At 56.1% G+C, this 14,111-nt stretch overlaps 4 protein-coding genes across 4 annotated transcripts; 3 read left to right on the top strand and 1 right to left on the bottom strand.

Moving 5' to 3' along the window:
• The first annotated feature begins 252 nt into the window (after positions 1 to 252).
• Positions 253 to 3,498, top strand: BU26DRAFT_519581 (uncharacterized protein). The gene is made up of 2 exons (XM_033829093.1): positions 253 to 1,274; positions 1,374 to 3,498. The coding sequence occupies exons 1-2, from the start codon at positions 438 to 440 to the stop codon at positions 3,063 to 3,065; spliced, it is 2,529 nt and encodes an 842-aa protein (XP_033684552.1). The 5' UTR covers positions 253 to 437; the 3' UTR covers positions 3,066 to 3,498.
• A 146-nt stretch (positions 3,499 to 3,644) lies between these two features.
• On the top strand, positions 3,645 to 5,615 carry BU26DRAFT_319799 (uncharacterized protein). The gene is made up of 5 exons (XM_033822032.1): positions 3,645 to 3,791; positions 3,854 to 4,204; positions 4,286 to 4,560; positions 4,616 to 4,843; positions 4,900 to 5,615. The coding sequence occupies exons 1-5, from the start codon at positions 3,752 to 3,754 to the stop codon at positions 5,497 to 5,499; spliced, it is 1,494 nt and encodes a 497-aa protein (XP_033684551.1). The 5' UTR covers positions 3,645 to 3,751; the 3' UTR covers positions 5,500 to 5,615.
• On the bottom strand, positions 5,607 to 6,808 carry BU26DRAFT_426455 (putative nitrilase; the record flags this gene model as incomplete). Its single annotated transcript, XM_033823670.1, has 5 exons — positions 5,607 to 5,699; positions 5,767 to 6,136; positions 6,185 to 6,503; positions 6,560 to 6,585; positions 6,651 to 6,808. 5 exons carry the CDS (start codon positions 6,806 to 6,808, stop codon positions 5,607 to 5,609), a joined length of 966 nt encoding a protein of 321 aa, XP_033684550.1.
• A 4,044-nt stretch (positions 6,809 to 10,852) lies between these two features.
• On the top strand, positions 10,853 to 13,932 carry BU26DRAFT_457654 (glycoside hydrolase family 3 protein). Its single transcript, XM_033824948.1, has 5 exons — positions 10,853 to 11,011; positions 11,206 to 11,285; positions 11,336 to 11,461; positions 11,509 to 12,184; positions 12,230 to 13,932. Exons 1-5 carry the CDS (start codon positions 10,958 to 10,960, stop codon positions 13,898 to 13,900), a joined length of 2,607 nt encoding a protein of 868 aa, XP_033684549.1. The 5' UTR covers positions 10,853 to 10,957; the 3' UTR covers positions 13,901 to 13,932.
• The last annotated feature ends 179 nt before the right edge of the window (positions 13,933 to 14,111 follow it).

Below are 14,111 nucleotides of genomic sequence, written 5' to 3'. Positions count from 1 at the left end.
GTGCTCTGCTGGCTGGGTCACAAACGCGGTCCGCCGCCGCACCAGGCATGCGAATTCAGACGGGAGTCGATGGACGAAACGGCCGCTGAGCAGGGCCGAAAGTGTCTAGGCCGGAGCTGCACGTCAACGTTTATCCACCATGGCGAGACGACGATAATGCCTGCAGTAAGGGATTGTGATGTCTCGTGCATGGCCCGGCCGTCTTAGCTTGTCGACGGCTACGAATAGACGACTACCCAGGACCCAACCCCCAGAATAGCGGCGCCGGAGAACCACCTCTTTTCTAGTTTTTAGAGCTCCCGAAGATGAGGACACTTTGTTCGTGAAACGGCGGGTCCCGGACGAGCATTCCGCGCGGGTCTTTGCGCTGCGGTTCAGATGAGAAGCTGGGTGAGCCCTGCATATGCGCCAGCTCATCCAGGTATTGCGTCGACGCTATGCCCGCCGCGCATTCTCGAAGGCCTTCAGGGCAACAACAACACTTCTCCTCCGGCGCCTCGACACGTCAAGCCGGCCTCCAGCCCTCTCCGCCCAAGCACCAGCGCAACAACACAGCGCCCGAGACGCCCACGCTCCTGCGCCTGCCGTCCAGCAGCTCGACCGGCGCCTCAGCGTCGCCGCGGTCTCGACGGGCGACGAACCCCTCCACGCCCGCGCTCACGCCCACACAGGCATCAGCGTCGTCCGCAACCTCGCCCTCGTACTTCTCCCCGCAGCCCGCCGCCTCTGGCAAGGAGGCTCGCTCGCCGGCCACCCGCAGACCGCCGGCGTCCTTCAGCGGGCATGGCATCGACACGTCTCGCGGGCCCCCAATAACACTCATTACTCGCGGCAACTCCGATTACGCGCGCCGGCCGTCGCAGCAGCCGGCCGACTTTGCTTTTGCACAGCAGCAGCTCTCCCAGCTCGGCCTTGTGTCGCCGGGCGGTACGCCGCGCAGCTCGAGAGGCCCGCGGCAGCGCAGGGATTCCGACGCTTCGGGCGAGCTCGCACCACAGACGCAAACAAACACGCCCACGCTCTCGCGCCAGAACTCCGCGAGGACGCCGCGGCGCCAGCGACACATGGCCAGCTCCGCAGAGGGCTCCTCCGAGTACGGCTCGGGCATGCGCAGCCTGTCCGGAGATACACACGCGGTAAACAGTCGCCATGGGGCTGCAGACACCGCTGGCACCGATGGCGGGCAGGGCGAAGACCTTTTCTTGAACATTGCCGAAGACAGCGCACCTAAAGAGGAATCCATGGATGCCGCATCGCGGTCTGACAGGTTACGGGTGAGTGAGTTCCATGGTTGTCTGCGAATTCGGCAGCGTTCAAGACCCCGCTGCGAGTACCGTCTACACACGCCTGCCAGAGCACACTGACCCATGTAGTCACGGATAGCCCGCGCCAGCAACCGCCAGTCCTTCCCTTCGGGCCTGCAGTACTCTTCACCAGCGCAGTCGAACTCCACCACGCCCAATGCCAGCAGGATACCGTCCGCGATCGACACCAAGGCGAGCACCCAGCACCGGCGCTCATCGCTCCTTCCCTCCAGGTCCACCCGGGACCAGACTCCGCTAACGCCAGCCAACCCGCTCGAGACACCGCGGTCGCGTCTTCAGGATCTCTCGCCCAAGCCATCCTTTCCCTCAAGACCAAGGGATTCAGAGCTTTCTCCGAAAGACTTTCTGGCCCAGCTGGAGCTGGGCAGAAGGCGCCCATCCTATCCAGATGCGACACACACTCCGCCGAACCGCACCGGCGCATATCGTCCTTCAAATCTGCACTATTCCACCTCACGTGATAATCCAAGAACTCCCCACATCGACACGCCGCAGGAATCGGCATCGCGGGCTGATGGTACCGAATCGCATGGCTCGACAGGACCGGCTACTTCTGTGTGGGACGAGTTGGATGAACTCAAGTCGAGGATCCGTCGGATAGAGCTGGGAGGCAAGATCCCCGCTACGTCCGGTGCGGTTGTGTCCCAGGCATCTGCCGACCGGCCCCGGACCGCTAACACTTCCGCGACTACAGTGTCGTCATCGCCAAACCAGCAGCGGAGATCTAATCAGTCTCCCCCGGAGTCTACCGTCGGCGGCCATATGCAGCACAAGGTCCATCCCTTGCTTGGAGAAGCACTAGCAAGGGCCAAACAGCACATCTCCCCCGCGGTCTATCGGGTGCTCGAAGCAACGGCATCTGAAGCCCTCGCGTTGGCGGAGCTGACGGGAAGTGCAGGACCGCAAGGGACGCTCCACTCTGCAAGCTCGATCCTTACTGGTGCTTCAATTCCCGATCGTCAGGTTCGGCGCAAGGCAGACAACATCTGTCGCACCCTGACTGAACTGTGCATTGTCTTGTGCGATAACAAGTCAAGCATCGCCAGCCCGGCCGTCAGGAATACAGCAGCTGTCCCCTCACGTCGCCCTAGCGTCCAGATCAATGGCGAGTCGCCCTCGGTCCGGCAAAGCATCGAGCCTGAGAGCGATGCACTTCCGCGGTCCAGTCCCAGCAGAGCTATGAGCCGTATTGAAGCACGTAGGGCTAGCATGTTTGCTGGTGGAGCATATGGAGGTTCAAGAGAACCTAGCGCCGAGCCGCCAACCCCATCTCAGTCGCAGATACCGAACCGCTTCAGTCGCGTAGGCACAAGCTTACACCGGGCGCGTCGCAACGCCGAGGAGGAGGACGAGGATTTAACGTTGCGGGCGCCTTCGCGGGCGTTGACGGATTTCCGAGACACTCGGTCTACGCAAAAGTCCCGCTTCAGCAGGGAATACACTTCGCGAGAGCCCATGCCAGATTTGCAGCCTTCGCCTGCGTTACAACCTACCGTGTCACTCCGCCGTCCGACCATCCCAGGGGCTGAAAACGAGAATCGGCTGCTTTATAGGGACAGTAGCAGGCGATACAATGATCTGGACCGTCAAAGGGCCTCTGCCTATGACAAGCAAACCTTGGCTGAGCCTAGCCCTCGGACGCAGTTCAGCTCAAATAGGAATTCCATCGGAGGGTTATCCGGTATTAATCGCAGTGGGAGTCTAAACCGAAGGCTTCGTGGGACGAGCGCCGGCGAGTGAGCCCACGTAGAGCGCAAGGAGTTGAGAATAGGGACGACTCTTATTATATACCCATCCACGGCCAAGAGATAGCGCAGGCGTACTAGGAACATGCAATGCGCCGAGCAAGGAATCGGCACCCGAGGGCATCTAGCATGCCCGCACATGGAGGCAGAAGACCGACAAGGCGGAAGGCCTGACATTTTGAGCCCAGAGTTGAGCAGCCATATCCTGGCATCTGTCAGCCTTGTTTGCGTCTTGTTGCGCAGTTTAGTAGATATCGGGGAACACACCGTTAGACGCGGCATTTCTAATGACTGGGGCTTGGGAATGATGCGTTCACGATTGTATTACCTATTAGCATTGGCATTGTTCACCACGATAAAAACCGGGTCGAAGTACTAGCGTCTGGTATGAAATGAAAGCGGAGTACCCGCATATGCATATACAGTACGAATTAATTCCTTTTGATGTTCGTAGAAACAAAGTCCAAGGTCGCGATTCTCTTCCCACTGTTCCCCAGATGGCGCTTACAAATCGGCATCTATCGTCCAATCACATGTTACACGGGATGCCTAATAGAGCTTCATCCCACTTGCACTGTCATTCCTCCCACAACCCACGGTAACACGAAATTATCTAGCACTATCCCCAAACGTCACTGGCTCAGTAGGTTCAGGCAATATGTAAGCGATAGCTATACAGGCATGGGGAGCAGAGCCAATCGCAACTGCTGGACTTGTAAAGGTACCGAGCCCCACTCCTCAGTCTTGCCTTGCTGCAAACACAGCATTGACAAAGCGAGATAGAACGCAAGGTCGGCTGCGACAGGGCGCTTCCTTTTTGTCTAAACTGCACACGCTCTAAGCGCCCCTGCAAAGGGTACGGGCTAAAGCTCGCCTGGCCCGACAAGATCGATGGCAGAAGGAAGCAGAAAAGGTATCAAGCTGCGCCTGAGACATCACCACAGTCTTACGTCACTGAGAATGGCAACTTCGCGTTCTTAAACACGACAATTGGAGACGTCGAAGGGAGGAGGGCGAATGTTCAAGAGTTAGTGGCCAGGGGCGAGAATGGCGCGCATATCGGTCCGAGCATTGCTCCAAGGGTGCTCGATATGTATGGGATTGGCGAAGGGGAAGGGTCGTTGCTATCGTATTGTAGGTGGTGCGCCGGATTGCATATGCGGGCTTACGGCACCTGCATCTGAATCGTAGCCCGACGCCGCTAATGTGGGATAGATGACGCGGTAGTGGCCCGCATGGTCACCACCATCGACGACAACACGAATGGCTTCCGCCTCCAGCTCATTCCTATTGCGCTGTCTTCCTCGGAAGCGTCATCGAAGAGCTTGCTGCAAGCAACGTTGGCGTTGTCTTCATTCCATCTAGGTCGGCCGGAAGCGGCGCTGAGGCATAAGGTGAACGCTATTAGGGCACTGACAGAGTCTTTCCGGGAAGCGAGCGCGAGCAGAGTCGCTCAGTTTGCGGCATGTATGATGCTATGCGTGTACAGTGTGAGTAGCGCTATCATTGGTGTCTTAGCGTGAACCTTGTTCTCACGAAATACAGGTCTTCGATGCTTCGGACACGACATGGTCTCTACACCTCCAAGGCGCGAAGACTATCACGCAAGCATTTACGGATGGCGAGCTAGAGTTGCCTTGCTTGGAGTTTCTAGAGCCTTGGTTAGCCTACCATGACACGTTCGCGGCGTACACTCATCATGCGGATCTGCCGTCTTCTCGGCAACAGCAACATCACATTGTCCTCCCTGAAAGCAGTCCAGCTAATCAAAAGGTCAGCTTCCCCGTTGGCCTTCTGATCACTTAGTCGTTAAGCGCTGACGTTCGCAGATCATCGGACTCTTAGGGTGTTCCACCGAATTACTCCGTCTCATATCCTGCATCAACCAACTCCACACCTTCACTACGTCCCTTCACTGCAGCGACGAATCGCTCGGATGCAGTGCACTTGATATTTCTATCCCCATCCGCGAACGCCTCATGAACCTCCGTCAAGAGATCCAGATCCATCCCGGCGAAACTGCGGGAGCCATCTCCCAAAAACGCATCGCGCTAACTGCCGAATTCTACCGCTTAGCCGCTGTCCTGTACCTCTACCAGGTCTGCCCGTCTGAAGCAATTCCCCCGAGCTCCATTGAAGACTACGTAAGCAAAGGCCTCGCAGTTCTGGACCAGATGGAAGTCTGCACCAGTCCGTGGCCGCTCTTCATTCTCGCATGCAATGTGAAAGGAGATCGAGGCAGGATAAGGGTAATGAGGGTGATTGATGAGGGTGCAAGAGATAGAAGAATAGGGAACTATCACATCATCAAGGGCCTGGTGCAGGCTGTATGGAAACAACAGGACTTGGCTGCGGATGAGAAAATCGAGAGGAAGATCGATTGGAGGGATCTGATCGAACCGGGTTCTTACATGCCATCTTTCATCTGAGCGCGCAGTCCATGGAGAAAGCAGCTACGAAACCATGGAAATACCTACCCCTTCAGCAATCTTCTCTGTACTTCGACATCTCCCTCCATCGGTCCAGGGCCTGGCACTCACTTCATCAACGTTACATGCTTCGCTGCTTCTGGGTTTACCAGAAGGGAGAGCATATCCGGTCTAGCATAGTGCCCGACTGTATCGATGAACTGCACACAGGATAGCATCAGCCACAACACGTCAAGGACACGATGAGGAGTCACAGAGCGATCCTACCGTTTTCGCATAGTCAATATCCGTCAGATCGATATCGGCCTTCAGTATGGCCTCCGCGCCATCGCTGACCGGTTCGCATAATGGCTTTCCGTCTGGACCGAAGATCATAGAGAAACCTCCCCCGGGCGTCTTGGTGACATGATTGCCCAGCAAATTGTTCTTCTCGAGGTTCTCCTCGGTGATGATCTGAGAGGCGACAAGGACGAACGTCTGCCCCTCGATCGCCATGAACTGACTAGCGCGGTAGCTGGCTTCGCCTGTTTCGTGGTATAGCCATGGCTGCTTCGCTGGGTCTAGCATTTCGAATTCGGCGGGCCAGGAAGCGACGTGGATCTGCACCCGCTGGCTATACTCGTAGTATCGCAGCAGCCTTGGAAATTGGGTCAATAACACGTTCAGGGAAGGTGCTCAGACTCACGGCTGCAAATGCTCCCAGCAGTTCAGCCCGCCTATCCGCCCAAACGAACTATCAACAACACACTTCAAGCTGTCGGCCTGCCCATCTCCCCACAATGTGCGCTCGACATGCGTGGGTTTGATCTTCCGCCTATGGTGCACGATCTCACCTTCTGGGGATATGAAGGACTGCGCCATGTACAGAGAAGCGCCGTCGCGCTCGCTGTATCCGAGAACGACGAACATTCCGGCTTCGTGGACGGTTTCTTGGATGCGGCGCATTTGCGGCGAGTCTTTGACGAGCGAATTGGCCATGTAGGAGTGAATCATTTCGACGTTGCCTAGGTGGCTTGAATTACTAACGCCCACTCGGTTGGGCTGGAGATGGGGAACACACCAATGACGGAAGTCGTCCATATTCCCCTGGGTACGATACAATACGTTAGCTTCTGAGTTCTCGGCTCAGTGCATTTCGGCGCGGAGTATACCACGGATACCCGGGGATCCACACTTCGGGAAAGCCCAGCACTTGGACCCCATCAGCAGCCGCCTGCTTGATCAACGAAATTGTCTTGCCGACGCTGCCTTCGAGGTTGAGCCATACAGGCTCGCCTTGCACGGCTCCGACGCGCACTTTGGTCGACATTTTTCTCGCGGGCAGAACGTGCACGAAGGAAGATGAGGAGGTCGATGAGGGAGACAAAGACATGGTATTGAGCAAATACTCGAGCTGGGAATGCTTTATACACGCATCCGCAGGTCCAGTTGCCTCTGCATCTAAGTCCTCGGAACCGCATCTAGCATGCGTGAATAGGGTGGGGTACATAGTGCAAGATCGCATTCTACTTCCTCAACTTTCAGTACACGCACGGGCTGCCGATACAGGACGCTCTCATCCAGTCCACTAATCTGATTACAAGTCGATCTACCTATCTATCTCAGAAGCCTACTCGACTACTACTCCCGCAGACCAAAGCGGGGTACCATGACCTCGCAATGTGCTGCCCTCCGCGTCGGGCAACACCGTCCTGTTGATTCCATAGCCCTGGGACGCGTCCTCGGGAACTAGACCAGTCAACGGCTATCCGCATGGTGGGTGAGCTTACCATTGGACTAAGATCGCAATATACTGCCTTGCATGTTCGGCGGGCGCGTGTCGCTACTGCAGTGCTTACCCGGTTCGGCTTAGAGCGCGAAGCCGATCATCAGCGGTTGTTCTCTTGGGAACTTTTTACTATCTTTTTAGCATGTCCATGCAAATGCTTGCGAAAGTTGAAGTACGGAGGCTAGGTTGGCTCAAGCTCTTCGCGATGGATTCTTAGAGTAGCTTGTCGGGACTTGCTGCTGATGTGTGCTGTTGCAGATCCCTCATCGCCAAAGTCGAAGCAGGTAACATGGCCAACAATTCAGTAACGAGTCCATATGATCTGAGAGGTGGTCGCCACGCACGCGCAGATCGGGACCGATATATAGCATAAATTATGCGTCTGCTGTGTCTGGTATTTTCATGGTATTGATCTGTGAGTATTGGGTGGTGTATGGGACGAGGATTGGGGCTCCGGTGAATGTTTAGGAAGGAGTCGTCTCCCTGGTGTTGGGGATGCTGTGGGAGATATGGATGGAGTAGGGTGAATATGTGAAGGAATATGTGAAGTTATGAGGAGACGTGCGCCAGGAAGTAGTGATGACCGTAAGCGATAGCAACAATCCGTCTATGCATCATCCCTCGAGATGCTCTCCATCGATGATGGACTGAAAGTCTCCGTGCATTGGCCATATCAGAATACTGGGCACACAACCCGCGATACGCTGCCTCGGCATACCTGGCTGGGTCATTCTGATAGGCATTTCAGTAGATTGCGCTCAAATTAGTTATGTGTGCAATATTCTGAATGGCTTTGATGGTACGAATGAACTTGGACATCACTCGCCGCCTGCACAAGTTGGCCAAGCTCGGGGATGAAGGTGTCTAGAAGAGAGGCACTGGGTAGGGTACAAGATAGGACGGCTACTGTCAATCGACTTCTTCTGGTGAACGCGATGCCTCTCAACGTCGGCTGGGTCGCTTTGATCGATGCATTCTTGATCGATCCATGCGCGTACGCAGTTCTTGGCTTGAGCGAAGCGCATTGCTCTGTGAAAGACCACCGGAGAGCATCTGGGTGACCTGGGAGATGCTCCGTGCGTCGAAAGATCCCATATCCGGCACTCGGGGATATCTAATCCTTCGGTTGACTGCGAGCGAGCCTATATATACGACACGGTCGCGTAGTCTTTAGCGGGCTCGTCTTCTCCTGCTCGGATGAGAGCGAAATCGCGGCAGGACTCTAATTCGGGGTACAGCGTCAGAAAACGTAGATGAAGGGGCGTGGCGTCGTTGCTAGGCATTTTCTAGTGCGATCCGTTCGAGCTCTTCAATACTTGCTAGTAACGCTGCCTTAGTTTCGTGACAGTCGCCGAACGTGAGCGCCGTCTCGTTGCATTTTGCAAACACCTCATTGGTCGTGAATGGTGTTTGCTGAGGAAGTATGCCGACGCCACGCTTCAGCCTGACGCCGCCGACAAAAGATGCTTGCTGTGAGCGGTTCCAGGAATTCTATTGACATCCGAGACGCACACGCCTTCAATAATAATCCAATTCTCGGATTCCCACATTCGATAATTGGCTATTGTTGGCCACGAATATCCTGGAAGAAAAGAGCGGAAGGGGTTATGTACTGGAAGCATGTAACATTATGTAGTTGAAAGGAAAAGAGCACGGGAGAAGCTTTGAACGTGAGATATTCAAACATATGAGAGGGTCGCGTACTCTCTCGTGAAAGTATCCCGCTGAAGACGAAATAATCGTGCTTGGTACTGTTTCAAGTAGTATTAAAGTACGTGGATAATTCTGCTTTGAAACAACTAGACAGTATGCCAGATTGTGGATGAAAGTCAGTCGTTGGTATCGTATTCATGATCTCGCATACGTGCGACACCCGCCCAGATTGTATTGTGGCCGGGGGTATAGGAGGCTCATCTCCTGACGAAAGTAATTTCAAATACTAAGATCTCTCTTGAGAAGCTGACAAAAGAGCTGGCAGCGAATAGATGATGCCTTGAGCGATCTGGTAAACGGCGCATGAAGAGTGCGCGAATACTCGGAAGAACTCTTGCTGACTCAGCGTATCGACGTGTGCGGCTGTCTGATTCGTGAGATGCCGGTGGAAGAAGGCGTGGATTCGAGGACCGTCTTCCCGTCTCCCAGAGCGATAACCTGAGGTGGAGTCGAAGCCCTGCGAGAGCCGATGCAGCATGCCGCTTACGCTAGCGGCTGCTAGTGGAAAGGGACCATATCAACCTGGCTGCTGGAATAGCGTAGACACTAGGTTCAATTTTGTCACGGACCGCAGGATTCGGTTCGTATTTTCAGAGTTCTCTAGTCTCTAGACTGAGATGAGAATATGGTGTAAAATGTCGTGGAATGTTGCCTCTTGGCGGGTTGCTGACGCTGCCGTCGTACCCTTCTCGGCACACGCTCTCAGACAATGAGGAATGACAAGAGACTGGGAATGCGGAGAACAGAAACGAGAAATGAGAACACCACCTTGCGTTGTCGTCACGATGGTGGAGTCAATTCTGGTGTTTGGCTGACGGTCTGGTGACGCTCCGCTCCGCTCCTGCCGTTCGTACGTACCACCTTCCCCTCGCAGAAATCCACCAAGGACGCGTTGGCGGCGGAGGCATTACGGCTGGAGTGACTTCGCAGGTACCGATGAGCGGGCGAATTGCATGTGCTACGAGGTTCCCGTGATGTACAGACACTTCGCCGCGGACGTCCAATTGCACGTTTGTGGATATGCGTTAGCGTATCGGGGGAGCAGGAGGGAAACAGACTTCTCCAGGGTTTGTGCCGAGATTCTGCCAACATTGGCAGACGGATCGGGCTGGAAAGCAGGCATGAAGCTGTCCAGGATTCCACAAATCAGATGCATGCGGCGCTCCGATGGTACATGTCACCAACGCGGTCCTCGCAACGGCAAGAGTTGAAGAGCAGAAGGCGACGCTGATGTGCGACGCCAACCCCGCATCTGCTGTTCGATCATGATGCATCGTTGCACTGGCTTTGCGATGGCGCGCCACAGGCTCGTATTCACGGGGTGGACGCGTTGGCGGCAGGAGGGCTGCGGATGCGGCTTTTCTTGGGAGCTTATGTGCGTGCGACCGGGTTTGTCAGGAAATGACGATGTGCCGAGGACAGCCCAGATGACGGCAACGCGCGCGCGGGGATCCTTCGAGAAAGGAGAGGCCGGCTACCGGAACTGGGGCGTTACACAGTATGCCCCTGACGTAAGGACTCTGCGAGGCGGGCTGGAGCTGAGGAGCTGTGGAGCCGTGGGCAGCGAAGAGGTGGTGGAGTTGGAATCGGCGGGCAGGCGGCAGGCCGCAACGGTGCCTGTTCGCAGGCGTTCGATGGGTTGAGGCGCGGGCGTGGGCACCGGACCAGCCTCCATCGAGCTGCCCGGCGAAACTGGGGTAGATCAGCAGGGCGGCGTGCAGCCATCCCCCATCCCCCGCAAATTGGCGGCTGTGCCGTTGGTCGCGCGTTGGCCGGCGCGCCACCGCGTTGAAGCTCGGAGCTCCTTCCCTGTCGACGCTCTCACCGCGGTGAATAAAAACCTCCATGTCCCCTTGCATGGCCGCTGCGAGCGCCCTCACTTTCTTCGCGCGTGTTAATTGTCGATAATCTTAATCCATCAGCGCGTGTCTATCTGCTGCTCCCAACGTCGCCCTTTGAGCGCAGCCGAGAGACGTCATGCTGTGGCTTGTACAAGCATTTTTGGCGATCGGCCTGGCTGAGGCTCAATCGGTAAGTAGAACCACCACTCCGCTCTCCACCCTACCCTACCACAGCACCGCCTCCATCTCTATGAAAAATTCGTACAGAAGCTGCGCAAATGCGTTCCGACTTTGCGCGCTTCGTGTTATCACTATTCCCATTTCTACGAGTAACCAGTCCCCGATTTCTGCTCTTGTTTATGAGCTGCGCTGACGGTAAACAAGTCTCCCAACAACAGCAATCCTAATGGAACTAGTCCTACCGTCCTAGACAATGCTACTAGCCCTCCATTCTATCCGAGTCCGTATGTATAAAGCAGCTGCGGGCTCAACAATTGACACTGACCGCCCGCAGATGGATGGACGGCACCGCTGCCGGCTGGGCTGATGCTTATGCGAAGGCGCAAGCTTTCGTCCGACAATTGACTCTGCTCGAGAAGGTCAACCTCACCACCGGTGTAGGGTGGGAAGGCGAGGCCTGGTGAGTATTTCCGCATCATATACTAGATTGCTTACTGACTCGATCAGCGTCGGCAATGTTGGCAGCATCCCGCGACTGGGGTTCCGCTCCCTTTGCATGCAGGACAGCCCGCTAGGCGTTCGATTCGCCGACTATGTCTCTGCTTTCCCGGCTGGCGGCACCATTGCGGCCTCGTGGGATCGGGGAGAGTTTTACCGCCGAGGCTACCAGATGGGCATGGAGCAACGCGGGAAGGGCATCGACGTCCAGCTCGGCCCCGTCGTGGGCCCGCTTGGTCGCAATCCCAAGGGCGGCCGCAACTGGGAGGGCTTCAGTCCTGACCCAGTGCTCTCCGGCATTGCCGTTGCCGAGACCGTCCGCGGCATTCAGGACGCTGGTGTTATTGCTTGCACCAAGCACTACATCCTGAACGAGCAGGAGCACTTCCGTTCCCCGGGAGCGTTTGAGGACGTTGGCTTCGTCGATGCCATCAGCTCCAACGTTGACGACAAGACGCTCCACGAGTTGTACCTGTGGCCCTTCGCAGATGCTGTTCGCGCAGGCACCGGCTCCATCATGTGCTCGTACAATAAGGCGAACAACTCGCAGGTGTGCCAGAACTCATACCTCCAGAACTACATCCTGAAGGGAGAGCTTGGGTTCCAGGGTTTCATCATGTCGGATTGGGATGCTCAGCATTCGGGTGTCGCGTCCACTTTTGCCGGTCTTGACATGACTATGCCGGTAAGTGATATATCGCGTTAGGGACGAGCATGGCTAATTCTGCAGGGCGACACCGATTTCGACAGCGGATACTCCTTCTGGGGACCGAACTTGACCCTCTCCATCATCAACGGAACCGTCCCTGAGTGGCGCCTTGACGACATGGCTACGCGAATCATGGCTGCGTACTACCTCGTCGGCCGTGACAAGTACCAAGTCCCCGTCAACTTCAACAGCTGGTCGCGTGATACCTATGGGTACGAGCATGCTTTTGCGCAGACCGGATACGGTCTCATCAACCAGCATGTCGATGTGCGAGATGACCACTACCAGGCGATTCGTGAGGCGGCCGCTCGGTCTACGGTCCTGTTGAAGAACACTGGCATCCTGCCTCTCAAGGGCAATGAGAAGAACACGGCTGTCTTTGGCCAAGATGCTGGGGAGAACCAGTATGGGCCCAACGGCTGCGCTGACCGCGGCTGCGACAATGGCACTCTGGCCATGGGCTGGGGCTCTGGCACAGCCGACTTCCCTTACCTCGTTACCCCTCTGGAAGCTATTAAGCGCGAGACTGCTGGCCACGGCGCCATCCTTCAATCTGTGACCGACAACTACGCGTTCAGTCAGATTGCCTCGGTCGCCGAACAAGCCTCTGTCGCCATCGTCTTCGTGAATGCCGACTCCGGTGAGGGCTACATCACCGTCGACGGTAACATGGGAGACAGGGACAATCTCACCCTGTGGCAGGGCGGCGAGACATTGGTCCAGAACGTTTCCGCGTACTGCAACAACACAATCGTGGTCATCCACTCCGTCGGACCTGTCCTCGTCGACTCGTTCTCAAACAGCCCGAATGTCACCGCTATCCTTTGGGCTGGTCTTCCTGGCCAAGAATCGGGCAATGCTATCGCCGATGTCCTCTACGGCCGCGTCAACCCCGGAGGCAAGCTGCCGTTCACTATCGGCAGCTCCGCCTCCGAATACGGACCAGATCTCATCTACGAGCCTACCGCCGGCCATGACAGTCCGCAGGACAACTTCGAAGAGGGCGTCTTTATCGACTACCGTGCATTTGATCAGAAGAACATCACTCCCGTCTACGAGTTTGGTTTCGGCTTGTCATACACCACCTTCAACTATTCCAACCTGAACGTCGTCAAGGTCCCGGCTGGCCCATATACTCCTACAACCGGCAAAACGACGGCTGCGCCCGTTCTCGGAAATGCCAGCACAGACCCTGCCGACTACCAGTGGCCGTCCAACCTGACCTACGTCAATGCATACATATATCCCTACTTGAACTCCACCGATCTCCCCGGAGCGTCACATGATCCTGAGTATGGTCTCCCGGTGGAGTATCCGGAGGGTGTTACGGATGGCTCGCCGCAGCCACGCATCGCCGCCGGTGGAGGACCCGGAGGAAACCCGCAGCTCTGGGACGTTCTCTTCACCGTCACTGCAACTGTCACCAACACCGGCTCTATCCCCGGCGAGGAGGTGGCCCAGCTCTACATCCGGCTCGGCGGCCCCGACGACCCGATTGTCGCTCTCCGCAACTTCGACCGCCTGAGCATCCAGCCCGGCGGCAGCGCTACTTTCACGGCCGACATCACTCGCCGCGACCTCTCCAACTGGGACACCGTCTCCCAGAACTGGGTTATCTCCAACTACACCAAGACGGTGTATGTAGGCACCTCGTCGCGGAGGCTGCCGCTCAAGGCGACACTCGATATCTAGACCGACGTAGTGTGTAATGTCTTTGTTTGATTATGCGGAGTCGGTTGGAAAACATGGCTTGGGCCGGAAGAGGTATTCGGTCTCGAAGTAACAAATAATGGCAATTTTTAATTGGTTAGGCTAGCGTGGGGCGGCAATGCTTGGGGCAATTCTTTGTAAATATTTAGGGACTAAGAAGGCGCACTGCGCCGAATGAAATGGACAATAAAAG

The sequence above is a fragment of the Trematosphaeria pertusa genome (genome assembly GCF_010094035.1).
Source record: "Trematosphaeria pertusa strain CBS 122368 unplaced genomic scaffold BU26scaffold_7, whole genome shotgun sequence".
Classification (NCBI taxonomy): domain Eukaryota; kingdom Fungi; phylum Ascomycota; class Dothideomycetes; order Pleosporales; family Trematosphaeriaceae; genus Trematosphaeria; species Trematosphaeria pertusa.
This window is presented reverse-complemented; position numbering and strand designations above follow the sequence as displayed.

What these genes read in the sequence shown, in the direction of transcription:
- BU26DRAFT_519581 (XM_033829093.1), top strand. Translation starts at nt 438, where the DNA reads ATGCCCGCCGCGCATTCTCGAAGGCCTTCAGGGCAACAACAACACTTC. An exon ending in CGCGGTCTGACAGGTTACGG is followed by an intron (nt 1,275 to 1,373) that starts GTGAGTGAGTTC and finishes TGACCCATGTAG; the next exon opens with TCACGGATAGCCCGCGCCAG.
- BU26DRAFT_319799 (XM_033822032.1), top strand. Translation starts at nt 3,752, where the DNA reads ATGGGGAGCAGAGCCAATCGCAACTGCTGGACTTGTAAAG. An exon ending in AGGGTCGTTGCTATCGTATT is followed by an intron (nt 4,205 to 4,285) that starts GTAGGTGGTGCG and finishes AATGTGGGATAG; the next exon opens with ATGACGCGGTAGTGGCCCGC. An exon ending in TGATGCTATGCGTGTACAGT is followed by an intron (nt 4,561 to 4,615) that starts GTGAGTAGCGCT and finishes CACGAAATACAG; the next exon opens with GTCTTCGATGCTTCGGACAC.
- BU26DRAFT_457654 (XM_033824948.1), top strand. Translation starts at nt 10,958, where the DNA reads ATGCTGTGGCTTGTACAAGCATTTTTGGCGATCGGCCTGGCTGAGGCT. An exon ending in CCTCCATTCTATCCGAGTCC is followed by an intron (nt 11,286 to 11,335) that starts GTATGTATAAAG and finishes GACCGCCCGCAG; the next exon opens with ATGGATGGACGGCACCGCTG. An exon ending in GTCTTGACATGACTATGCCG is followed by an intron (nt 12,185 to 12,229) that starts GTAAGTGATATA and finishes CTAATTCTGCAG; the next exon opens with GGCGACACCGATTTCGACAG.